Source organism: Halichoerus grypus, chromosome 8, assembly GCF_964656455.1.
Source record: "Halichoerus grypus chromosome 8, mHalGry1.hap1.1, whole genome shotgun sequence".
Classification (NCBI taxonomy): Eukaryota; Metazoa; Chordata; class Mammalia; order Carnivora; family Phocidae; genus Halichoerus; species Halichoerus grypus.
The window spans coordinates 44,067,558-44,095,047 of NC_135719.1; the positions used below are offsets into that span (position 1 = coordinate 44,067,558).

The 27,490-nt window shown below is 37.2% G+C and overlaps 1 protein-coding gene across 2 annotated transcripts in view; it reads right to left on the reverse strand.

Moving 5' to 3' along the window:
- The window catches only part of LRRC49 (leucine rich repeat containing 49), a 167,171-nt gene that overhangs the window by 107,577 nt on the left and 32,104 nt on the right, over window positions 1-27,490 (reverse strand). For both annotated transcript variants that reach the window (XM_036095171.2, XM_036095173.2), the window contains 2 exons: window positions 25,521-25,664; window positions 871-932 (listed from right to left, as the gene is read on the reverse strand). In XM_036095171.2, the coding sequence (XP_035951064.1) occupies window positions 871-932; window positions 25,521-25,664 (206 nt within the window). The remainder of the gene's footprint in view (window positions 1-870; window positions 933-25,520; window positions 25,665-27,490) is intronic.

The following is a 27,490-nucleotide window of genomic DNA, read 5'->3' on the forward strand; positions in this document are numbered from 1 at the left end:
TAGCCAGCCAGGTGCCCCTACACTGGTTCTTAATTTTCAGAAGCATAGACGTTGAGCTCAGGAAGAGATGTGTTCTGAACTGTTTTATACTTAGTTCTTACCTTCTTAAAAAAGCTGGTGCAAAGTACAGCCTTGAAGTTAAACTAAAGAACAGAGGGGGCAGTTACAAAGCATAGTTCAAACTGAGTGGCTGGGGGAAAGAGGAGAAGGAAAGAATGAGGGAAGGAGTAGAGATCCTTTTGCTTCAAAAAGCCTGAATGCCTGTCTCAGCTCCAGTGCTGAAATCTTCCACATTGACACTGAATGAGACAGCATCACAATGTAAAGGATGATACACTTCAGCTCTTTGGAAAACAAAATGTATGCATTTATATACTCTGATATACTGTTTCTTAGCAGCAATAGTTCTAAAGTAGGGATAGCAAGTTAGAAGTTATGGCCCAATTAGCAAGAGGCTCAGGGACAAATATAGCCTGCTATATCAAAATTGCTTAGTAGCTACACAGATTGTAGATGATAATTTATGGAAGAAATTCTAATTCAACTGACTGGTGCAGTAAGTGTCAAACAAAGGACAGCAAAATATATGTTGACATTTCCACATACACATTTTGCAAAAGAGCAACCCTAAAGTATAATTAAATAAAAAGCACATGCTATACTAATTTCATCATTTTAGCCTTAGAGTCTCTGATCCCCACCAGAGCTTTGTTTTTCCACAAAGAACTTTGTCATTTGGCCCTATCATTTTCAAATTTAAAATCTTACATGACAATAAGATTTTTCAAGGTACTTACAATCCTCATTTAAAGCACCAGAACCCACACAGCCAGGTTATTAATAAATGACAAACTGGGAGTTTCCACTTACGTAGAGATATTGTTGAAGCTGAGAAACAGACGTTGGAGGCAGGGCAAATTGTCCACATCTCTCTAGAAGGAAACAGAAAGCAAAAATTTATCAGCTGAAAGAAAAAAACTATCATACATGTCTTCTTGCTCAGCTGTTGCAATACATATTCACTTCTGTTTCCGGCAACCTTGCTAGAGCACTGTTTTCTACCAGACATTGAGCTCCATTCTTCTCCACTGCAGATTAAATGGGAGGGCGGCAGTTCATCCGCAGAGCAAGCTGCACCACTCGCAAGGTAAAAAGCACTGAGGGGAATAGGGAGAGATGCTGCTAGCCTCTTTAAGCATGCTTTTGGGAAAGAAGCCAAAATGCTACTTCAGCATTTCAACTGTAGCACAAATATAGTAGGATCAAACATTTGTTAAAAATCACTTTTAAAAGGAAGCTGCTCAAATGTTTTAAAATTTTAAATTTATGCAATTAGCTTTCACAACAGTGCTGAGAATTTCAAAGCAATTTCCCTCACTATTCTCAAACCCTTGGAAACACACCACCCAGTTATAAATGAACCAATATGCTGGCAACTCCCCCATAAAACGAAAAGCAGATCATAATGAGTGTCACTGAAGGGCAATTTCCAATCTAAGCAAACATCAGACATTCTTACAATTAGAAATCACCCCTGTTCTGTTTAGGTACAGCATCCCAAAGTAAACCACGGCTGTTTAAATGTAGTTTTATCCTTAGCAAATATTGAGATGTTTTGGCTCAAATGATTTTTTTAAAAAAATCACAAAATAAATACAAAGCTACCTAACTTCCTTAAATGAAAAGACACAGACTTCTTAAAAGTCTGACATACACTGGAGTAATAGAACCTTAAGAAGCTTAGTGATTACCTAGTCTACAACCTTATTATGCACATGAGAAGCAAACAGTTGAGGCTGTTGCAGAGGTAGGGTGGGAGTGGGGTGGAAAGGTGACCCAGGATTACATACTGCCTTAGAGGCCAAGACAGGACAAGATTTGTTATCCTGATTTCCGTTAAGATTCTACACACTGGCACTTCCCATATAAAATGTTTTTCTCTCTCTCTTTTTCTTTTCATTAAAAAATTTTTTTTCAAGACTCACTTTAATTTGCTGGATTATGACCCAGCTAAAATATCTGCTGTTAATATGGAGTATGAAAATTCAGGAGACATTTCTCTCTCGTTTTTGTTTTTTGATTTTGTCTAGGACTGATTCTTTTTTGAAGCATAATTAACATACAGTGTTATATTAGTTTCAGGTGTACAAGAAACGTTTTTCATTTTTAAGGGCAATATCACACTAATTCCTAGTTATATGAGTTGGAATAATGCTAATATATGTATTTTACATATTATTGTGCCCAATATTTAAACCCAAATCAAAACTTGTTTTACTGTTTCTGTAAGTCTTTATCTTTCTTCCTCCCTCTTTTCCTTCTTCCCTTTTAAAACTACCATTTCCAAGACCCCAGTAAGAATTAAGGCAAGTGCATTAAAATGACAGCCAAGCCTAGCTTTTCCAAAAATGCCTCACTTATTTATTTTTGAAAGCTTGTTATACAAAGAAAATATAAAAGTGATGGAATTGTAGCACAGCCATATCTCACTGGTTTTTGAGAGGTCATAGGAGAAATGAATCTGGCTTAAGACATTCTCCCATCGAGTTTCCCTGTGCACCATTCTCCAACACCTTCTCAACCCCGCAGACCCTAAACAGTGTAAAACAAATACAACTGCCAGTGATCAGAACATGGACTATGTGTACCATTCATTTGGCACTACCATTCTCAGTCCCACCCCTGAAAAGCCTGTTCCATAGATGTGAGTAAGAGGTTTTTAGAGTTTTTCAACCATGGCCAACGAATAAGTCTGCGGAAAACAGGAAGGCAGCCAAATTCCCCACAGTGGGTGATAAGCTCTATATGTTGGCCAACTTCTTGAATCATCTCTACAGCTTCCTCTCTCTGATATTGCCAGAAATGACAGGGAAGTGGGGTGGAGGAGTAATGGACTGGTGGTAGGTCTCATTTTATTCCAGGGCTCTACTTTCCAAAGAAATGGTGGCTTGCTTCCTATCTGGTCTTTGAAAATATGGGTCATAGCCAAACTGAAAGCCCTCTCTGTACTCTCGGGGTTTTTTCTCCCAAATTCTCCCTGAAATCTACCTGACATATTTCTGGGCACAAGCATTGTTTGTTGACATCTGACTGGGAGAAGGTGAGAAACAGTAGCCAGGATCTCCTTTAAATCAAGGCACCTTAAAAAAAATACATTTGCCTCTCTGAGCTCCAGCCTACCACCTTCAGAGACTACAGACACCTTTCAAGACATAAGTTTTTGCTATTGGAATATAAACTCAAATTACGTCAGTCTATAATTTGTGAGAAATGGTTTTTTAAAGTTTATTTGATTAAATTATAATGTTTTGTATTTATCTTCATTTATGAAATAAAATTTTACCAGAAGTCTTTATCAAATTTTCAAAATCATTAGCTGTCATTACATGATAGAGCTATAAGAAATATTTACAACAGGGGCACCTGGGTGGCTCAGTCAGTTAAGCGTCCAACTCTTGATTTTGGCTCAGGTCATGATCTCAGGGTCATGAGCCAGAGCCCCTCGTCAAATATTTACAACAAACTGAAAAACTAAAACTCAGAATTTAACTACATATATCCCTATAACCAGTTAAGTAGACAGCCCTTCCAGAACTTTAAAAAGCAAAATACCCATAATCACACAATCATTTTTGTTGTTTCAAATTTCATTTCTATAAGAAAATTACAACTTTAATCTTGCTAGCAATTTTGAGATATACATTGTAATGAATTTCTAGCATTACAATACACAAAAAGAAAACATTTATCATATCAATTATCTGTGAGTTATTTACAGTAAAAAAAAAAAAAGACTCATTGAAAGCCACTAGAAAATGACTCCTCTAATATGAGAGAGGAAACCAAAGATGGAGATACGTAAGATCCAGGAAGGGGATTCACCATTGGGGGGAGACAAAGAGAAATCCTAGGATGACATCTCATGGTTTAATACCATGATCCAATATTCACTTTGCAAAGCTCATCTTGCTGTGCTGGACAATCCTAATATATTACATCATAAATTCATCAATATGAATCAAGCCCCTTCACTGAAAGACCCACCTTAAACCAGACCCCCCCAAGAAATCTCAAAAATAAATATCCTGCCTTTCCCCTTGAAGACATCACTAAGACTATGTCAAGGTAGTGTGCTCTTCTTGCCAATAAGTAATAATCTCAGCTTTTCTTTATTAACACATTATCCCAGTGATATTCTGGGGGAGCCAGCATTTGACAATCTACTTATCCAAAAAATATAATTATTTTGGAATGATGGGGAAAGGCAAAATGGAGGGTTAAGGATAATGTAAGCTAAATCTTAATAACTTGAAGAAAAAGCACATTAATTTGTCAATTGTTAAATCCTCCCAACAAATCTTTTCTGGAGGTAACTATTTCAGGGCAGAGAAACTATTGCAAAGAAGCAACAATGTTAACATACCTAAGAGGAGAAAAAGAAGACAAAATAAAATATTTACATATAAGGGAATATTTATACTTTGTGTGTTATTAATCTGCTCATAGTCTCAAATTATATTTAACAAAACACAATTCTAAGATTACATTCACAACATTTTTTGAAGATTCAAAACGATTTTATATATTTTAAAAATATAATCCTTTATAATTAGACTTAAATAAAATTACTACAGATTATTGAGAGGATTATAATTCTTTATTTTTCAAAAGAACAGTGACTTGCCATTTGAGAAACATGCTTGTCCTACTCAGTTCAGACACGATTTTCCATATTCTTAAACTTCACAAAAGAACTAAATGATTTAGCAATCTGACCATGTGTAGAACATCTATTACTGAAGCTATTTTTGGAGTAGCTTCCTGCAGAGGAATAAGGAAGAAAGGTGAAGAGATGGAGACTTTGGCATGCATCAAGTAGGACAAAGAGGACTAAAAAAACCTCATAGCTACTCTCATTTTGTTATCTATTCTGTCATAAATAAAAATAAACACATAAATATATAGGATAATTATTTTGGGAACTGAAAAGAGATTAAGCACTGAATAAGTCTGAAAAAAAGTAAAAAAGTACTCCTTTTTATAAAAAGATTTATTAATTCCAAAATAACTACTAGCTACAGCCAACACTTTTGACACAGAAACATATTATATGAGAAATTATATGTGCAAGCCATCATATCAACAAGTCCAATTGTACATTTAAATGCTGATTTAAAAAAGTCTACTTTCAGGGCACTTAGGTGGCTCAGTCGGCTAAGCATCCAACTCTTGATTTTGGTTCAGGTCATGAACTCAGGGTCATGAGATCCAGCCCTGCACTCAGCGGGGAGTCTGCTTGAGATTCTCCCTCTCACCCTCTGCCCCTCTGCCCCTCCCCCCCATATGCGTTCTCTCTCTTTCTCTCTCTCTCAAATAAATAACAAAATCTTTTAAAAAATTAAAAACTAAAAAAGTCTATTTTCTGGCTCTGTTACCAAAGACATATATATATATATATATATATATATATATATATATACACACACACACATATATATATATACATATGAGTGTGTGTGTGTATATATATATGCATGTGTGTGTGTGTGTATATATATGTATATATATACATCTCCTTTTATATTTATTTACCACCCATCGTATGGAGATATATATTTTTTTTCAATCTAGTTGCATGCTACTTTCCCAGTCTGATTTTTTCTACATACAGTTTAATCCCCATAGGGATTCCATAATCATAGGTCTTTCCTCACTTGAATTTGTAGTTCAAATTTCCATCACATGCATGATCTAACAAGACTCGTCATAAAAAATGATTCCTGGCATTCATGCCCCTAACACTCCTGGCAACACTCTCTGGAAAGACCCAAAACCCAACGCGGGGTTTACAGCATTCTGACTATCCCAAACTACTAATCTGTGGGGAAAAATTAGTATGAGCAAGAGTTAGCAGAAACTTCAGGCAGCAAATGTAGAACTGCTCAAAAATTAAGAAAATATAGTAACTAGATAAAGACTATGGAAGATCAATCTTTAAAATTATTAGAGAAATAAAAGAAATCTAAATATGAAAAAATATAAGATACTATTAATAAGGAGATCTGGGCATTTATGAAAAAATCATGCAGAACATGATTCTAGAAACAAAAAATTATGGTCATTATTAAAAAGTCAGTAGATGCACTGAAAATCAGACTAGACAGAACTGAGGAGACAGTTAACTAGCAGATAGCACTAAAGAAGTAAAAAGAATGCAGAAATGTAGCAGAAAGAAAAAAATGATAGAAATTTTAAGAAAAAAAGGATAGAACAAGAAGATCCATACTATATCTAGTAGGTGTTTAAGAAGTAAAAGAGAAAATGGAAGAAGGCAATATTTGAAAATATAAAGATTCAGTATGTTCCCATAATTAATGAAAGATAGAAATCTGCAATTCAGGAAAGACAAATATTAGGTATGCTAGTAAAATTACTATATTTGATCAAATCTAAGATATCATCTTAAAATTATTTTAAGTAACACTTGATTACCAATAATAAAATACCCAATAGTATAATAATTAACCAATAATAAAATATCACTTAGAATTTTTATTTCATTATTACTCAAAGAGTTCTTTTAGATTTATTTAACCATCTTTTAATCAAATATCATTCTTATGCATACATAAAAATTAAGCGAAACAAATTCATTAAATGAATGAACTCCAAAATATCTCCATTTACCATAAAGTTAGATGGTGTAGTTCTGGCATAATGGTATATACAAATAGATGGAACAGAAGAGAAGGTCTACAAAAAGACCCATTTGATTATAACTCAATTCCAACAAAGATACCAATTCAATGAGTAAAGAAAGATCTTCTCAACAAAAGGTGTGGAGCAAATAGATATCCCTATATGGGAAAAATTAACCAGGATCCCTACTTCACACCATACACAAAATTTAATTAAAAATGGATCAAAGACCCTAAGTTAAAGGTAAAACTATAAGCCTTTTGGAAGAAAGAAGAGGAGAACATATTTATGATATCGAGATAGGCAAAAATGTCTTGTTCAGGGCAAAAAAGGAACTAGTGATAAAAGAAAACTAATTGATAAACCATACTTCATTAAAATGTAAGCTTCAACATATCAAAAACATTATTAAGAAAGCAAAAAAGCAAGCCATGCTGTAAATACACCCAATACATATCCCAAAGGACCTGAAGCTAGAATATAGATCTACTACAACTCAATGATAAAAAGATAACCTAATTTTTTCTTAAATGGGCAAAAGACTTGAACTGATACGTCATATGTTAGAATGGCCTAAAAGTACTTGAAAAGATGCTCAACATCACCAGTTATTCATCAAGGAACTGCAAATTAAAACCACAGTGAGAATCATAGAATCACTAAAACTATAAAGACTGTCAATATCAAATGTTGGCAAGGATGTAGAGCAATTAGAACACCCATTTATTGCTGTTGGAATGTAAAATGGCATAATCACTTGGTAAAACTGTTTGGGCAGTTTCTAATAAATTTAGACATCCACCTACCTTATGGCTTGGTAATGACGCTCCTAAGTATTTACCTAAGAGAAATGAGGTACATGTCCACCAAAATAAATGTATAAATAAGACTACAAGAATATTCATAGCAGCTTTATTTGTAAGGGCCAAAAATGGAAATAACCAAGATGACTATTAACAGAAGAATGAAAACACAAATTGTATTATAATTAGAAAATGAATGCAACTCAGTTCATTAAAAAAAAATTACTGATACACACCACAAAATGGATGAATATCAAAACATGTTTAGTAACAAAGTACATATTTTTTATATATATACCTCATGAAAAGTTCAAAAACAGGCAAAATTAATCTATGAAGATAGAAGTCAGAAACTTCTAGGGCAGGGAAAAGCACTGACTGGAAAGGGGCACAAGGGAACTTTCTGGAGAGAAAGAAATGTTTCCTTTTTTTTTTTTTTAATTTTATTTATTTTCGACAGAGAGAGAGAGAGCACAAGCAGAGGAAGCAGCAGGTAGAGGCAGAGGGAGAAGCAGGCTCCCCACGGAGCAGGGTGCCCGATGCGGGGCTCGATCCCAGGACCCTGAGATCAGGACCTGAGCCCAAGGCAGACGCTTAACCTACTGAGCCACCCAGGCACCCTTAGAGTCCAACTTCTGAATCACTATTCAACTAATAACGTCCATGCTTTTCACATCATATTGTCTTCTGTGCCATCAAGAACATTGGTGATGCTGGATATCCTAAAAATGTGCTCTATTATCGTCTACAGAACTTTCTTCCAAACTAGTGACACCCATTCTGTGTATTTTTATATTGTTAAAGAAACACCAGTACTGTGGTCTGAATGTTTGTCTCTCCCCCAAATTCATATGTTGAAATCCTGACCCCAAAGGTGATAGTATTAGGAGGTGGGGCCTTTGGGAGGTGCGTAAGTCACAAGGGTGGTTCCTTATGAACGGGATCAGTGCCTTATAAGAGATCTAGCCTCCTCCACCATGTGAGGACACAGTGAAAAGGTGCCAGCTATGGACCAGAAAGAAGGCTCTCGAGAATGCCACCATGCTGCCACCTTGATCTTGGACTTCCCAGCCTCTAGAACTGTGAGAAATAAATTTATCTTGTTTATAAGCTACCAAGTCTGTGGTATTTTGTGATAGATAGAGCCCAAACGGTCTAAGACACCAGTGTGAATTATACCACAGCTTCTTGTTGCTTTGAAATGCTTTCATCTCTTCCAAGGAGTTTGCTCAATTTCTCCTGCCTTCAGGTGCATTGCTTGGCATGTGATAAGCAAACTCTCTGAATCTATCTCGGTAACACAATAGAACACAGCTTCACCAAACATGGTTTTCTTCCTTTTAAAGTATTTGACTGTTAATTAGCAAGAAAATGTGGAATTGCAGTCATTCCTCAAAAGAAAAGTATGTTTCACTAATATTAAATTTATGTCTTTGTTGTTCATGCCTTTTTGAACACAGAAATGTTTCATTTCCATGCCAAATTTTGGTGTAACCCTTTTTTTAAAAGATTTTCTTTATTTTATTTGAGAGAGAGAGAGCACGGGCAGGGGGAGGGGCAGAGGGAGAAAGAGAAGCAGACTCCCTGCTGAGCATGGAGCCTGAGGTGGCCTGATCCCAAGACCCTGAGATCATGATCTGAGCTGAAATCAGATGCTTATACTGACTGAGCCACACAGGCACCCCATTGGTGTAATCTTTTTAAATACATTTTGAACAGTGATTAAATTCAAAACATGTAGTACCAATAACTGAAATGAGCATAGTATAAACAGTTATAACCAAGTTCACATATATTTAGCAATGAAATTGCTGTAGCCTGTCCAATAGTGATTTTAAGATGCCATGCATTGTAAAACATACCCAGATTTCAAAGTTGGTGAAATATGGAAAAATGTGCATCCCAAATTGGTGAAATATGGTAGTTCCACATCCCTACACATCTTAGTGAGTCTGAAGAACTTCAAAAAGATTTCTTATAATCTTAAAAGCTACCAGAGAAAGAAAAAGATCATGTACAAAAAATAGTAGACAGTTTAATGACAATAATAGAGTTCAAACATAATGAAATATGAGCTTCAAACAACCTGGGAGAAAAATAACTGTCAATCAAGTCAGACCATCCATCATGAATCCAGGCAAAATAAACACATTATTAGACAAAGATAAACTCAGAGAGCTTACCACCAGAGCCATTTTAAAGGAAATTTTTCTAAATTATATATTTTCAAAAGAGTGGTAAACCCAAACAAGCATGTGGGTGAATCCAAATAAGCACTGACTGAAAACACCAACAATTAAAATATCTAATTTTGGGAGTAAAAAGATAAAAAGAAAAGCCTAGGAAACAAAAACATGTAAAACGGCACAGTGTTACCGGATTAAATGATTCTAGGGTCCTTATTTAAGAAGCGGGTAGGGACATGCATTAACTCTATAATTTAAGTCAAGTGTGTATTTTAAAACATTAAGAGTAACCATTAAAGCGAATAAGAAAGAACAGAGAAAACTCCAACAACCCACAGCAAGGTGCACATGCACACACAGGAAATGCAGGACAAACAGCATGAAATGACAGCAAAGTGGTGAATTTATCAGTAATCGCAATTAGTATAATAGACTAAAGGCCCTAGTCAGAAGAAGGATTCTCATATTGTAAGTTAAAAAAGAAGTTGTGCACTCTTTACAAGAAAAAGGTTGAAAGTAAAAGAATATGTAATATGACTCACTGAGAAGAACTCAGCATCATTTCTGCAGCTGCTCCTGCCAAACGTACATAATCTGAATCTAATCATGAGGCCACATTAGACAAGCTCAAACTGAGGGACATTCTACAAAATAATAAACTACTATTCTTCAAAAATGTCAGTGTCATGACATACAAAGAATGATGCAAGTACTCTTGCAGATTAAAGAAGACCAGGGAGACATACCTACGGGAATACAATGAGTGATCTTGGATTTTCTTTTGCTATAAAGGATGCTAGTGAGATAATTTTTTAAAGATTTTATTTACTTGTCAGAGAGAGAGAGCAAGTGAGCACAAGCAGGGGGGAGCAGCAGGCCCCCCACTGAGCAGGGAGCCCAATGTGGGGCTTGATCCCAAGACCCTGGGATCATGACCAGAGCCGAAGGCAGACGCTTAACTGACTGAGCCACCCAGGCGTCCTTGCTAGTGAGATAATTAAGAAAACCTGAATGGGATCTACAGATTAGATAATAGTATCCTATCAATGTTAATTCCCTAATTTTGATTATTATAATGTGGTTATATAAAAGGATTCTTGTTTTTAGAAAATACACACTGAAGTATGTGGAGATGAAGGGGCAACATGCCTGCATCTTACTCTTAAATGGTTCAGAAAAAAAGAGAGACTTGTAGATACAGAAGGACAGAGAGAATAATCAAAAGAGAGGATAAAGCGGGGTGCCTGGGTGGTTTGGTCAGTTAAGCGTCTGCCTTCGGCTCAGGTCATGATCCCAGGGTCCTGGGATCAAGCCCTGGCTCCCCACTGAGTGGGGAGTCTGCTTCTCCCTTTCCCTTTGCCCCTCCCTCACCCTCATGTATGTGCAAGCTCTCTATCAAATAAATAAAATCTTAAAAGAGAGAGAGAGAGAGGATAAAGCAAATGTACTAAAATGTTACTATTTAAGGAATCTTTACACTATTTTTGCATCCTTTTCTGAATTTATGCCAAAATTAAAAATTAAAAAAGGTTAAACAATAAAAAAGATATACGAGGAAAAAAATAACCAAAAGAAAGTTGGTATTAACATCAGACTAAATAAATGTTAAGTCAAAAAGTATGATTAACTTCTTTACCTATACTACAGTTAGAAGAGTGCCTGGCATGTAGTCCACGCTCATAAAATACTTACTCAATGAAGGTAATAAAGACAGTTAATAGCGGAGCAAGATGGTGGAGGAGTAGGAGATCTGGATTTCCTCTGGTCCCAGGAATTCAGCTGGATAGGGATCAAACCATTCTGAACACCTACAAACTCAACAGGAGATCGAAGAAAAGAATAGCAACAACTCTCTGAACAGAAAAGCGACCACTTTCTGGAAGGTAGGACGTGTGGAGAAGTGAATCCGAGGCGATGTTCAGGAGGATAGACGGCGGGGGAGGGGGCCTCCGTCGGCCGCTTCTGGCAAGTGACAGAGCCGCGGAGCCCAAAATCGGAACTTTTAGAAGTCTGCTCCGCTGAGGGACGTCACTCCGGTGGCTAAGCGGGGGGTGGAACTCTCGTGGGACAGTGTGGTCTCAGGACCCTCGGGGTCACAGAAAGACCGGGGGTGCCTGAGTGTGGCAGAGCTCCCAGGTATCGGAGCAGGGAAGCCGGCTGCAGAGACGGAGCTGAGGCGTGGGCTCTCAGCTCGGGGTTGCCATAAAACGTGATCTGCGGCACAGTTGGGCCACTGCTCCTCCAGCAGGGACCCAACAAGCGGCAGATCCGGGGAGACTCCCCTTCCTCCCCCGGGAGGAGCGGCATGGGAGCACACCGCAGGGATCTGCTGGGTTTGGAGACTCCACCCGGGGTCGGGTGCCAGAGATAGAAACGCTCGGTCACAGGCCGGGTGAGCGCGGAGTGCGGCCGGAGACCGGGGAGACGGGAGTGACTGACGGCTTTTCTCTGGGGGCTCACTGAGGAGCGGGGCCCCGAGTTCTCGGCTTCTCCAGGGCGGAGATTGGGAAGCCGCCATTTTCACTCTCGGCCTCCAAAGCTGTACAGAAAGCTTGCAGGGAACAAAAGCTCCCGAGAGCAAACCCGAGCGGATTACTTAGTCTGGACCTGGCAAGGACGGGGCAATTCCGCCTCCGGCAAAGACATTTGGGAACCACGGCAACAGGCCCCTCCCCCAGAAGATCAGCGAGAACAGCCAGCCAAGACCAAGTTTACCGATCAGTGAGAACAGCAGAACTCCAGCGCTAGGGGAATAATGCACATAGAATCCATGGCTTTTTTACCATGATTCTGTAGTCTTTCAAAGTTAATTTTTGGGCGCCTGGGTGGCTCAGTTGGTTAAGCGACTGCCTTCGGCTCAGGTCATGATCCTGGAGTCCCGGGATCGAGTCCCACATCGGGCTCCCTGCTCAGCAGGGAGTCTGCTTCTCCCTCTGACCCTCCTCCCTCTCATGCTCTCTGTCTCTCATTCTCTCTCTCTCAAATAAATAAAAAAATAAAAAAAAATTTTTAAAAAGTTAATTTTTTTTAACTGTCTTTTTTTTTTTAATTTTTCTTTTTCCCTTTTTCAACCAACATCTTATCAATGCCTTTTTTAAAAAAACATTTTTATTTTTCATTTTTAGAGTCATATTCTATCCCTTCATAGTAGTTACCTTTATTTTTGGCATATATATATAAGTTGTTCTCTCTTTAAATTTTTGAGATAGTTTCTTCTAACAGATCAAAATATACCCTAAATCTCTAGTGTATGGTTTTGTTCTACTCTCCTGCCTGATCACATTCTCTCCCTTTTTTTTCTCTCTCTTTTTTTTTTTAAATCCTCTTCTTTCTTTTTTCAAACAACTTCTTATCAATTCCTTTCATAAAATTTTTTATAATTTTCATCTTTACAGTCATATTCCATCCCTTCATCATGGCATCCCTTATTTTTGTACATATATAAGTATCTCTTTTTTTAAAATTTTGGGAGGCACTTTCTTCTAACAGACCAAAATACACCCAAAATCTAGTGTGTGGCACTGATCTATGCACCAGCCTGATCATATTTGATCATATTCTGTTTTTTTATGTTTTGTTCTGTTTTTGTTTGTTTTTATCTTTTTTTTTTTTCTTTTTCCTTTTCCTTTCTTTCCCTTTCTTTTCCCCCGGCTTCAGATCTTTTCTGATTTGTTTAGAGTATATTTTCTGGGGACGTAGTTACCCTGTTAGCATTTTGTTCTCTCATTCATCTGTTCTCCTCTGGACAAAATGACAAGACGGAAAAAATCACCTCAACAAAAAGAACAAGAGGTAGTACCAACTGCCACAGACCTACTCAATACGGACATTAGTACGATGTTGGATCTAGAGTTCAGAATCATCACTTTAAAGATACTAGCTGGGCTTGAAAAAAGCATGGAAGTTATTAGAGAAACCCTTTCTGGAGAAATAAAAGAACTAAAATCTAACCAAGTTGAAATCAAAAAGGCTATTAATGAGGTGCAATCAAAAATGGGGGCGCTAACTGCTAGGATAAATGAGGCAGAAGAGAGAATCAGTGATATAGAAGACCAAATGATGGAAAACAAAGAAGCTGAGCAAAAGAGAGATAAACAACTACTGGATCACGAGGGCAGAATTCGAGAGATAAGCGATACCATAAGACGAAACAACATTAGAATAATTGGGATCCCAGAAGAAGAAGAAAGAGAGAGAGGGGCAGAAGGTATATTGGAGCAAATTATAGCAGAGAACTTCCCTAATTTGGGGAAGGAAACAGGCATCAAAATCCAGGAGGCACAGAGAACCCCTCTCAAAATCAACAAAAATAGGTCAACACCCCGACATCTAATAGTAAAACTTACGAGTCTCAGAGACAAAGAGAAAATCCTGAAAGCAGCTCGGGAGAAGAGATATGTAACCTACAATGGTAGAAACATGAGATTGGCAATAGACCTATCCACAGAGACCTGGCAGGCCAAAGGACTGGCATGATATATTCAGAGCACTAAACAAGAAAAATATGCAGCCAAGAATACTATATCCAGCTAGGCTGTCATTGAAAATAGAAGGAGAGATAAAAAGCTTCCAGGACAAACAAAAACTAAAGGAATTTGCAAACATGAAACCAGCCCTACAAGAAATATTGAAAGGGGTCCTCTAAGCAAAGAGAGAACCTCAAAGCAACATAGACCAGAAAGGAACACAGAAAATATACAGTAACAGTCACCTTACAGGCAATACAATGGCACTAAATTCATATCTTTCAGTAGTTACCCTGAATGTAAATGGGCTAAATGCCCCAATCAAAAGACACAGGCTATCAGATTGGATTAAAAAACAAGACCCATCGATATGCTGTCTGCAAGAGACTCATTTTAGACCCAAAGACACCCCCAGATTGAAAGTGAGGGGGTGGAAAACCATTTACCATGCTAATGGACACCAAAAGAAAGCTGCGGTGGCAATCCTTATATCAGACAAATTAGATTTTAAACCAAAGACTGTAATAAGAGATGAGGAAGGACACTATATCCTACTTAAAGGGTCTATCCAACAAGAAGATCTAACAATTGTAAATATCTATGCCCCTAACATGGCAGCAGCCAATTATATAAGGCAATTAATAACAAAAGCAAAGAAACACATTGACAACAATACAATAATAGTGGGGGACTTTAACACCCCCCTCACTGAAATGGACAGATCATCTAAGCAAAAGATCAACAAGGAAATAAAGACTTTAAATGACACACTGGACCAAATGGACTTCACAGACATATTCAGAACAGTCCATCCCAAAGCAACGGAATACACATTCTTCTCGAGTGCCATGGAACATTCTCCAGAATCGATCACATCCTAGGTCATAAATCAGGTCTCAACCGGTACCAAAAGATTGGGATCATTCCCTGCCTATTTTCAGACCACAGTGCTTTGAAACTAGAACTCAATCACAAGAGGAAAGTCGGAAAGAACTCAAATACATGGAGGCTAAAGAGCATCCTACTAAAGAATGAATGGGTCAAGCAGGAAATTAAAGAATTAAAAAAATTCATGGAAACCAATGAAAATGAAAACACAACTGTTCAAAATCTTTGGGATGCAGCAAAAGCAGTCCTAAGAGAAAAGTATATAGCAATACAAGCCTTTCTCAAGAAACGAGAAAGGTCTCAAGTACACAGCCTAACCCTACACCTAAAGGAGCTGGAGAAAGAACAGCAAATAAAGCCTAAACCCAGCAGGAGAAGAGAAATCATAAAGATCAGAGCAGAAATCAATGAAATAGAAACCAAAAGAACAGTAGAACAGATCAACGAAACTAGGAGCTGGGTCTTTGAAAGAATTAACAAGATTGATAAACCCCAGTGGCCAGACTTATCAAAAAGAGAAGAGAAATGATCCAAATCAACAAAATCATGAATGAAAGAGGAGAGATCACTACCAACACCAAAGAAATACAAACAATTATAAGAACATATTATGAGCAACTCTATGCCAGCAAATTAGATAACCTGGAATAAATGGATGCATTCCTAGAGATGTATCAACTACCAAAACTGAACCAGGAAGAAATAGAAAACCTGAACAGACCTATAACCACTAAGGAAATTGAAGCAGTCATCAAAAATCTCCCAACAAACAAAAGCCCAGGGCCAGATGGCTTCCCAGGGGAATTCTACCAAACATTTCAAGAGGAATTAATACCTATTCTTCTGAAACTGTTCCAAAAAATAGAAATGGAAGGAAAACTTCCAAACTCGTTTTATGAGGCCACCATTACCTTGATCCCAAAACCAGACAAGGACCCCAATAAAAAGGAGAATTACAGACCAATATCCTTGATGAACATGGATGCAAAAATTCTCACCAAAATACTAGCCAATAGGATCCAACAGTACATTAAAAGGATTATTCACCACGACCGAGTGGGATTTATCCCTGGGCTGCAAGGTTGGTTCAACATCTGCAAATCAATCAACGTGATACTATTGTATCTCATTAACAAAAGAAAGAACAAGAATCATATGATCCTCTCAATAGGTGCAGAAAAAGCATTTGACAAAGTACAGCATCCTTTCTTGATCAAAACTCTTCAGAGTATAGGGATAGAGGGTACATACCTCAATATCATAAAAGCCATCTATGAAAAACCTACAGCGAATGTCATTCTCAATGGGGAAAAACTCAGAGCTTTCCCCCTAAGGTCAGGCAGGGATGTCCACTATCACCACTGCTATTCAACATAGTATTAGAAGTCCTAGCCACAGCAATCAGACAACAAAAAGAAATAAAAGGCATCCAAATTGGCAAAGAAGAAGTCAAACTCTCACTCTTTGCAGACGATATGATACTTTATGTGGAAAACCCAAAAGACTCCATCCCAAAACTGCTAGAACTCATACAGGAATTCAGTCAACTGGCAGGATATAAAATCAATGCACAGAAATCAGTGGCATTCCTATACACCAACAACAAGACAGAAGAAAGAGAAATTAAGGAGTCGATCCCATTTACAATTGCACCCAAAACCATAAGATACCTAGGAATAAATCTAACCAAAGAGGCAAAGGATCTGTACTCAGAAAACTATAAAATACTCAGGAAAGAAATTGAGGAAGACACAAAGAAATGGAAAAACGTTCATGCTCATGGGTTGGAAGAACAAATGTTGTGAAGATGTCAATGTTACCTAGAGCAATCTACACATTCAGTGCAATCCCCATCAAAATACCATCCACTTTTTTCAAAGAAATGGAACAAATAATCCTAAAATTTGTATGGAACCAGAAAAGACCCCGAATAGCCAGAGGAATGTTGAAAAAGAAAAGCAAAGCTGGCAGCATCACAATTCCGGACTTCCAGCTCTATTACAAAGCTGTCATCATCAAGACAGTATGGTACTGGCACAAAAACAGGCACATAGATCAATGGAACAGAATAGAGAGCCCAGAAATGGACCGTCAACTCTATGGTCAACTAATCTTTGACAAAGCAGGCAAGAATGTCCAATGGAAAAAAGACAGTCTCTTCAACAAATGGTGTGGGGAAAATTGGACAGCCACATGCAGAAGAATGAAACTGGACCATTTCCTTACACCACACACAAAAATAGACTCCAAATGGTTGAAAGACCTCAATGTGAGACAGGAGTCCATCAAAATCCTAAAGGAGAACACAGGCAGCAAACTCTTCGACCTCAGCCGCAGCAACTTCTTCCTAGAAACATCACCAAAGGCAAGGGAAGCAAGGGCAAAAATGAACTATTGGGACTTCATCAAGATGAAAAGCTTTTGCACAGCAAAAGAAACAGTCAACAAAACCAAAAGACAACCGACAGAATGGGAGAAGATATTTGCAAATGACATATCAGATAAAGGGCTAGTATCCAAAATCTATAAAGAACTTATCAAACTCAACACCCAAAGAACAAAGAATCCAATCAAGAAATGGGCAGAAGACATGAACAGACCTTTCTCCAAAGAAGACATCCAAATGGCCAACAGACACATGAAAAAGTGCTCAACATAGGTCGGCATCGGGGAAATCCAAATCAAAACCTCAGTGAGATACCACCTCACGCCAGTCAGAATGGCTAAAATTAACAAGTCAGGAAAAGATAGATGTTGGCGGGGATGCGGAGAAAAGGGAACCCTCCTACACTGTTGGTGGGAATGCAAGCTGGTGCAGCCACTCTGGAAAACAGTATGGAGGTTCCTCAAAAAGTTGAAAATAGAGCTACCATACGATCCAGCAATTGCACTACTGGGTATTTACCCCAAAGATACAAAGGTAGGGATCCGAAGGGGTACGTGTACCCCAACGTTTATAGCAGCAATGTCCACAATAGCCAAACTGTGGAAAGAGCCAAGATGTCCATCGAAAGATGAATGGATAAAGAAGATGTGGTATATATATACCATGGAATATTATGCAGCCATCAAAAGGAATGAGATCTTGCCATTTGCAACAACGTGGATGGAACTGGAGGGTGTTATGCTGAGCGAAATAAGTCAATCAGAGAAAGACATGTATCATATGACCTCACTGATATGAGGAATTCTTAATCTCAGGAAACAAACTGAGGGTTGCTGGAGTGGGGGGTGGGGTGGGAGGGATGGGGTGGCTGGGTGATGGACATTGGGGAGGGTATGTGTTACGGTGAGCGCTGTGAATTGTGCAAGACTGTTGAATCACAGATCTGTACCTCTGAAACAAATAATGCAATATATGTTAAGAAAAAAAAAGAAGAAGAAGAAGATAGCAGGAGGGGATGAATGAAGGGGGGGAAATCGGAGACGAACCACGAGAGACGATGGACTCTGAAAAACAAACTGAGGGTTCTAGAGGGGAGGGGGATGAGAGGATGGGTTAGCCTGGTGATGGGTATTAAAGAGGGCACGTTCTGCATGGAGAACAAACAATGAATCATGGAACACTACATCAAAAACTAATGATGTAATGTATGGTGATTAACATTACTAAAAAATTAAAAAATAAATAAATAAAAATAAAAATACTATTAAAAAAATAAAATAAAGACAGTTAATACACAATGATAAAAGGAACAATTTGCCAGGAAGATATATCAATTTTGACCTTGTGTGCACCTAGAAACAGCTTCAAACACTGATCACATACTAGGGAAACATATAGATAGTGTGTATTGACTGTAAATATTGACTGCATACTCGGCAATACAGTGAACCTCAACAAACTTCACAGAACAGCTTACATATAATCCACACTCACTGGCCACAATGCAACTAAATTAGAAAAGAATGACAAAAAAAGAATAATTAATCCATACATATCAAAAAATTTTCAAATATACTTCTAAATAGCACATGGATCAAAGAAGAAATCATAATGGAACTTAGAAAATATTTAGAATAAAAATACTAAATTTCAAAATTTGTGGGAAGAAGCTAACGTGGTTCTTAGAGGGAAATTTATAGCCTTAAGTCCTTATATTAGAAACTAAAAAGGACTGAAAACTTGTATCAAATATCCAACACAAAACTTTAGAAAGAAAAAGCAAATGGAGAAAATAAGAGAGTTAGGAACAAAAATCAATAGAACAATATTTTTTTAAAGCTATAAGAGAAGTTCAACAAAGCCAAAGCCAGTTCTTTGAAACTACTAGTAAAATAAACAAACCTCAGGCAATACTAATCAAAAAATAAGAAAGTATAAATAAGCATTATGAGAAACGACAACAGGCACATGACGACAGAGAGAGCAGCTAAAAAAAAAAATGAATTTAGATGAAAGGAAACTATAACATATCAAAACTGACATTATTATTACTGAGCCAATAGTTTAAAACTACCCAGACTATTTTACAGATAAGTTCCTCCAAGTATACAAGGAGCAGATCATCTTTAATTTCATATAAAGTGAGATTCATGCCAAATATTAAAATAGGAAGCACTCCTCAATTCCTTTTATGAGGCTAGTGTGACCTTGATACCAGAAAAGAATAATAAAAAGAAATTACAGATAAACCTCACTTAACATAGATGTAAATATTGTGAATAAAATATTAATAGACAAAATCCAGGAATGTATATGAAATATAGGCGATAAAGTGCATAATAACCAAAAATACTAGAATGACTTACCATTACAAAATCTTATAATTTCCATAATTAATAGATTAAAGAATAAATCCATATGACCAGTCTAAGAGCTGTATAAGAATCATCTAATAAAATGCAATAACCATTCATAATATAAACTTAAGCAAACTAAAAATAGAGGATAATTTCTTCAGACTGATAAATGGCACTTAGCAAACATAGCTAGTGATATGTTTCCTTTAAAATCAGGAATAAGACAAGGATGCCCACTTTTGCCTCTTTATTCAGCTTTGTACTGGAGGTCTGGTCAAACTGGACGTTCAGTCTAGCTCAGTCAAACAAGAAGACACAAGACATATAATGATTAAGGAAAAACTGTAATTGTTCACAAAAAATTTAAATTTTCTAAACAGAAAATCTAAGATAACCTACAGATATATTATTGGAATTATTAAGTGTCAGAGCATGGTTGCTAAATGAACCGAAATCAACTGTAGCAAAAAAGTATAAAATATCTGGAAAGAAAGCTAACAAAAAACAAATAAGCTATCTATGGAGAAGAATAAAAATCATTAAATGTGACATATATGAACTGAGAGATATGCTGTATTCATATTATGCCTTCATATTAATATGCCATGTGCATATTATGATATTAAAGGTTCAATACTGGGGCGCCTGGGTGGCTCAGTCATTAAGCATCTGCCTTTGGCTCAGGTCATGATCCCAGGGTTCTGGGATCGAGCCCCACATCGGGCTCCCTGCTCCGTGGAAAGCCTGCTTCTCCCTCTCCCTCTGCCTGTGTTCCTGCTCTCGCTCTCTCTCCCTCTGTCAAATAAATAAATAAAATCTTAAAAAAAAAAAAAAAGGTTCAATATCAAAAATGTCAATTGTCTTCAAATTCAAAAATATTCCAATGAAACAGACCAGTAGGGTTTTTCATGAAACTTGACATGCTATTTCTGGAATATATATAGAAAAAGAAAAAAATAAATAACATGATTTTTTTTTTAAAGGAAGAAAGGAAGTCTAGGGAAGAGAAAGGAAGATTGGGGACCTCATGCTACTGGTTCTTAGGACATAATAGAGATTACAGTTATTAAGATAGTTAGAGATCAATCAAACAGACCAGAGAGGCCAGGCACGGACCCATGCAGATGTGGATATTTAATTTGCTAGAGGGAGATACTGCCAAGGGGAGACGGAAGGACAGAAATAATCCATTTTTCAATAAATGGTGCTGGGACAATTAGCAATCCATATGAGAAAAAGGAAAACAAAACTGGATTTCAATTTTATACCACAAGAAACGAATCATTTCCAAATAGAGCAACTTCAAAACTTTTGTTAGACAACACAGAAAAATATCTTTAGGTCCTCAACCTTTAAGGAAGGATTTTTCAAACAAAAAAAAACCAGAAACAATAAATAAAACTATTGATAATTTTTACTTCTGTTCCTCAAAATACAGCAGAAACAAAAGAATAGCACTGATCGGGGCGCCTGGGTGGTGCAGTCGGTTAAGCGTCTGCCTTCAGCTGGAGTCATGATCCTAGGGTCCTGGGATCGAGCCCCGCATCGGGCTCCCTGCTCAGCGGAGAGCCTGCTTCTCCCTCTCCCTCTGCCTGCCTGTCTACCTATCTGTGCTCTCTCTCTCTCTGTCAAATAAATAAAATCTTAAAAAAAAAAAAGAAAGAAAGAAATACCACTGATCAAGAGGAAAAAGAAAAAAAAAAACAAAAACCTGTCATTACAATGGGCAAAGGATAAGACTAGTCAGGCAATCTAAATGAGAGGCAATCTCAATTATCACAAAAGAAAAAAGATGAAAGGCATTCAGCCTCACGGGAAATTCAAATTAAAATCTCAATGCATTATAATTTCATTGTTAAAAGACTGGCAAAAAATAAAAGGTCTGACAATATCAAGTACCAACAAAAACGTGAAGTTGAAGGAACTCCCAGGTAATGCTGATGGAAATGTAATTTGGTTGTACCAAATTTTTGTATCAAGTTTTCAACAAAACTTGATGATATCTGATAAAATGAAATGATGAGCGTAATCCTGGCACCCAGCAATGCCTCTCCCAAGCTCTACCATTGAGCATTGTTTGACAAATACAGGTTGCGACCAACTTTTCATTGGTCAAGAAATCAATTCAGTAGGTTGAGACCAATATTTTTGATAGAAGAGCAAGGGTAGGTATAGCTTCATGAAATGCTTGCTTCTATTATTTATAACATACCCATATAAGTATTTAATAACTAGGTATTTAATAATCGGGTTTTAATGTAAATTTTATTTATTATCATAGATTATGGTCTGAAAGCCACTGTCCTAGAGAAACTGTTATACATATCCACCAAAAGACATGTACAAAAATGTTATTTGTGACACTTTTTAATAATAAAAAATTGGAAACACTACTGTCCATAAGTAGAAGAATGAATAGTTCATTACAATCATACAATGGAATGCTATATAACAATGAAAATTAGTGAACCAGAGCTACAGATAACAACACAAATCTCAAAGCATATTAATAAAAGCAACTTATAGAAAATATGTACAGTATGATGAACATTTAAAAGCATACAAAAAAATTACTTGATATTGTTTAGGAAAGGGCACATACATATATGGAAAAGGAAACAGACATGCATGGGAATAAACACCATACTCAGAATTGTGCTTACCTCTGCAAAGGAGGGAGGGAATGTGATGGGGGAGGGTTACCCATTAGGCCTTAACTATATCCGAAGGGTTTTTATTTATTAAGTTGATTGGTAGATAGACACACATGTTGGTAATATTATTTATCTTCTTTTCAGAATGTCTGAAATGTTTCACAATTGTTTAAAAGGGAAAGCTACCATATAAACAAAAAAGACATTTGGTTTGAAATTTATAACATCTCCCAGAAAAAGATCAGTGACTTTAAACTACAGTAAACAAACACACAAAAACTTTTCTACATCAAAAAAATCAGAGAAGTTTTCCGATAAGACAGTGAAGTCGGTAATGCATTTGTTTCATCTCTTCTACAAGATTCGATGGGCGAAGCAATAAAAATACACAAAATGAGTAAATCCATGGAAATGCTAAAAACGAGAGAGTCCTTGTTAAGAGACGCACATTTTTGATGAATTTCCGGAAGCCGGAAAGCAGACAGCTCCGAACTGGCAAGAGACATGCGGCACCGCAGCCACAGCAATCCTCTCGGACCGAATGCCGCTTTATCCGCGCTCACGCTCAGTACACGCAGAGAGCAGAAGTGGACAGTGGTTAACTGTGGCTTATCAGATGTGTAATTAAAGGTCTGTCTACTTAACCACCATTACCAGAGAGCAACAAACCCACCTCAGCCTCAGCCCACTCCCGCCCCTGCCACACACACACACAGGCCATGTACAGAGCAGCTCACTGCAGAAACCCTCAGCTGGAGCCTCAGGCTCTGTTCTCTCAACAAAACAAGAGTATCTGTCAAGGAAGGATGGAGAGTGTGGGTGTCTTATCCATGGAGATGGTTAATAACTACTACGTTAGAACCAGAGACGGAAAAGGAATGGCAGTTTCACTCCGCCCAGAAGATAGTAAAGTCCTTTTTTTATTTTTATTTTATTATGTTATGTTAACCACCATACATTACATCATTAGTTTTTGATGTAGTGATCCATGATTCATTGTTTGCGTAGTAAAGTCCTTTTATCCCCCATATAGTCGTTCTCTTATTTTGGCAATTACAGAGTGAGCCTCCCTTTTCCCTTCCACTCACTCTAAAGGGAAGCCTGCCAATGTGTGGAATTCGACAACTTACACAAATCCAGGGGTCATTCTAGGGAGAGATCTTAGAGTTAAAAAGACCTATTCAGCTGCACAGGAGACCCAGTCACTACTTAACACAGTCCTTCATTTAAGGAATACCAGCCACTGAGGAAAATCAAAACCATGAAAGAAAAAAAAAAAAGCAAAAGAATAAGTGTGATAACTGACCCTAGAGGAAAGAAGAGACACTGAAGAAAAAAAAAAATGAATCCTCAGATTTAAAAGTCTCTTGGCTATTTAGGAAAGGATGCTTTGAAAAAGAAACAAAAGTTGGATCCAGTCTCATATATATATCCTTACATGTATATTCAAATTTCCTATAAATTAATATGCATGATACTTACTATCATGATGATACCATATGCATCATACTTATTAAATCTTTTTAACTTTTAGAAGTTAATACAATTTCCTTTTCCATAGATGTTGGCTGCTGCCTGAGTTATAACAGTAATGATCAGACATAATACTCACTGGGAAATTCAGTAAGCAATTTCCTGGATACACATTATGTACTTTCCAAATAAAAGAATAGAGATAGGAATATGTGAAAGTCAATAGATTTCTGTGTCTCATTCTACCAAGGCTTTTTGGATTCTTACCATACCCAATGTCCTGAGGACAGATCAAGTCCAGCCTGAGCAGTTCCTAGACACTCAGCAATTTAACAGATTAACTCAATCAGGATGTCTTTTAAAATAAACAAGCCATTTCCAATATTTAAATCCAACAGAATTTAGGGGCTCTGGAATAAATCCATGTCTTGGAAAAAGGTTCTGAAATTATCCCAACCTCCTAGAAGATGTGAGTATTACTGAGCTCTGATTTTCTGGGAAAACTTCAAAATGAAACCAATCTGTACGATGAGGCCTAGAGATAAGGCATCATCTGTCCCTCAAACTTTCCAAGTGTACCATTTATGTTACACTTAATTATTTACTAAGGAACTCAATGTCTCAAAAAAGTTAAGTTAGATTGTGCCTTTAAAAGTACTTGAATGATATCCAGAGAGAACCTAGTATTTTTCTATTTCATGTAAAGAAAGGAAGCTTGTTAAAAAAAACACAAATATTTATATATAACATTAGAAGTCTTCTTAGCCTGTATCACATCATACAGTCAAAAGTCCTATTTCTAGTGCTCTCACATGTGCACAAGTACAAAATACCGGAGCATCAAGCTGTTATTTCATGGCTGAACTTGAGTAAAGCTATAAATCTAACAAAGTTCATTTTCAGAGTTCCAGAGTCGCCTTCCTGTAGTTTTGCCCCCACAGTGTGAACTTGTTCCCTCCTGCTCACATGCCAGTTCTTGACCACCTTAATGTCTTTCTTCAGATTCAACAAGCTAAAAGGATCCTAGAAATAATCTAACCCAAGGCCCTCACTTTATAGAAAAGTAAACCAACGCTTATAGAGTTAACGATTTACCCAAGGTCACCCAGCTAATGAGAGATGAAGCTGTGACCAGAACGAGGTCTCTGATGCCCTATGCAATGCTTTTTCCACTATACCAGCCTGCCTCTTTCAACACTGCAAAGGAAATTATATTTATCCATGTCTTCACAGCCCTTAGCCTCTCCTCTCTGAGCCTTTTCCCTCCTGGTACAACAATTTATCAACTTTAAGTCACCAATAACCTTTTTTCTTATTAATTATATTCCCATGATAAAACAGGAAAGAATTCACTACTCATTTATATTAGCTAATTCATTTATTGATAATATTTCTGTTTCTAATTTTCCATTTATCTTTTAAAATTAAAAACACCTTAACACTTCCCAAATCAAAATACAAAGCTTAATAATCACATCCACAATTAAATTCAGAAAAGAACTAAGTTACCGTAGATTCTTACTTTGCATAAAGCAATGCCATAACGTTTATTTCATTTCCTTAGAAGAAAAGGCAGAAATCACATATGGATTCCATTTTAATACTCACCACAAAAGTGATCTGATTGTGTCGCAGGTTAAGTTCAGTTAGTGAATCCAGCCCATTAAGATTATCAACGTGACTTAAAAGGTTCCTAGCAAGATTTAAAACTCTCAAATCACACAAATGACTGACATTTTCGATTTTGGTAATCTGTTAAAAAATGAGAAAGGGATAATTAGCAGGCATAAGTCACAGATACACATGTTATAAAAACCCTTAAAATAAAATATATAGTCACTGGATTCAGTGACAGGTTTACATGAAGATACTTAAAAATGTATTTCCAGGGGCACCTGGGTGGCTCAGTCGGTTAAGCGTCTGCCATTGACTCAGGTCATGATCCTGAAGTCCCGGGATCGAGCCCCACATCGGGCTCCCTGTTCAGTGGGGAGTCTGCTTCTCCCTCTGGCCCTCACCCCGCTCTCAGGCTCTCTCTCAAATAAATAAAAATCTTTAAAATATATATATTTCCAATTTCTCTGTTGTAGATAATAAGAAGTCATTTAACTTGTGAAAATGAACTAAAGGAAGGGCACCTGGGTGGCTCAGTCAGTTGGGTATCTGCCTTTGACTCAGGTCATGATCCCAGCATCCTGGGATTGAGTCCCGCATCAGGCTTCCCTGCTCAGTGAGGAGCCTGCTTCTCCCTTCCCCACTCCCCCTGTTTGTGCTCTTTCTCTTTCTCTGTCAAATAAATAAATAAAATCTTTAGAAAAAAAGAAAATTAACTAAAGGAACATATTTTATAATTTCACCATAGTAAATATTTGAAGTAAATTTTATCAAATAATCAACAAGTCCATCCTTGGGGGCATCTCTAATAACCCAATACTGTGCCAGGTCCAGATAAAGGTGACAAGAACTATACATACTAACTCCCAAACAAAAATGTACTGTGAGCCCGAGGCAGAAGCTCACAATGTTTTGAACAAGCAAGACAGCCCTCTGAGAGAAAAGGCAAGGAAAAGGAATGCCACCACATCCCCCTTGTTCTTTCCATTTATACTGCAGGATCCTGAAAGCCGTCAAGAGTCTAAATGGAAAAGATATAAGGAACTAGGATCCCGAGTGGAGAGTGAGGGTGGATGTTCTTTATTAGTGGAAGTGCTTAAGAGAAGCAACAGATAAGGTTTAGCCAGAGTGCAATATGGGGGACATTGAGTGTTCAGAACAAGAAGACCTGAGTCACGGAACAGGCACATACACGCAAGCTCTGACCTGCAGCACAGGAGCTCTGAGTTGCACAGTAAAGTGGGGTAAGGAAAAGCCATCCCCATGAACTGAGGAGAGCACAACAGGATTTTAAGCCCCACTAGTGTAACAGAGCAAGCACAGTGAGATGGTTCTCTATGACACATAAGTAGGGGTCCTTGTGGGGGACTGCGTCAACCATCTACTTAAGTTAACAATGAGTCATACACATGACACTTTTCTTCCAAACATTAAAAAAGGTTTTCACAATCACTAGGGATTAACTTTCTCATCCACACTGTCATCCCAGTACAGATGAGAAAAAAATTGAAATTTTTTATTTAACACTTCAAAACAGATGTTGGATAAGAGAACGTTTTCTTAGATTTATAATCCAGTCTGTAGGTTGTTATTGGACCTTCTCTTACATTCAAGAAATACCATCTAGATTCCATCTAGGTTCAAAAGGGAAAACCTATGTTTATTATAAATTCAGTAATATATAAAGGTGACATCTGACTATGCCTTAAAATTTATCCTAAGATTTTGGTCTAACTAATGTAAAATGAAAATAAAAATTGTAAAAGAAGAAACAAGGTAATCAGTATTTGTAGATGATAGAACTATTTACAACGAGACATAGACAAAAGCATTTCAAAACTATATAAGTGATAGAATTTTAAATGTACGGAATCAGCAAAATGCAAAATAGACACTGTGAAAAATCAATAATGTCATCATAAGTTTGAGAAATTCTCCTAAAATACTAAGGAAAAATGGAGGTA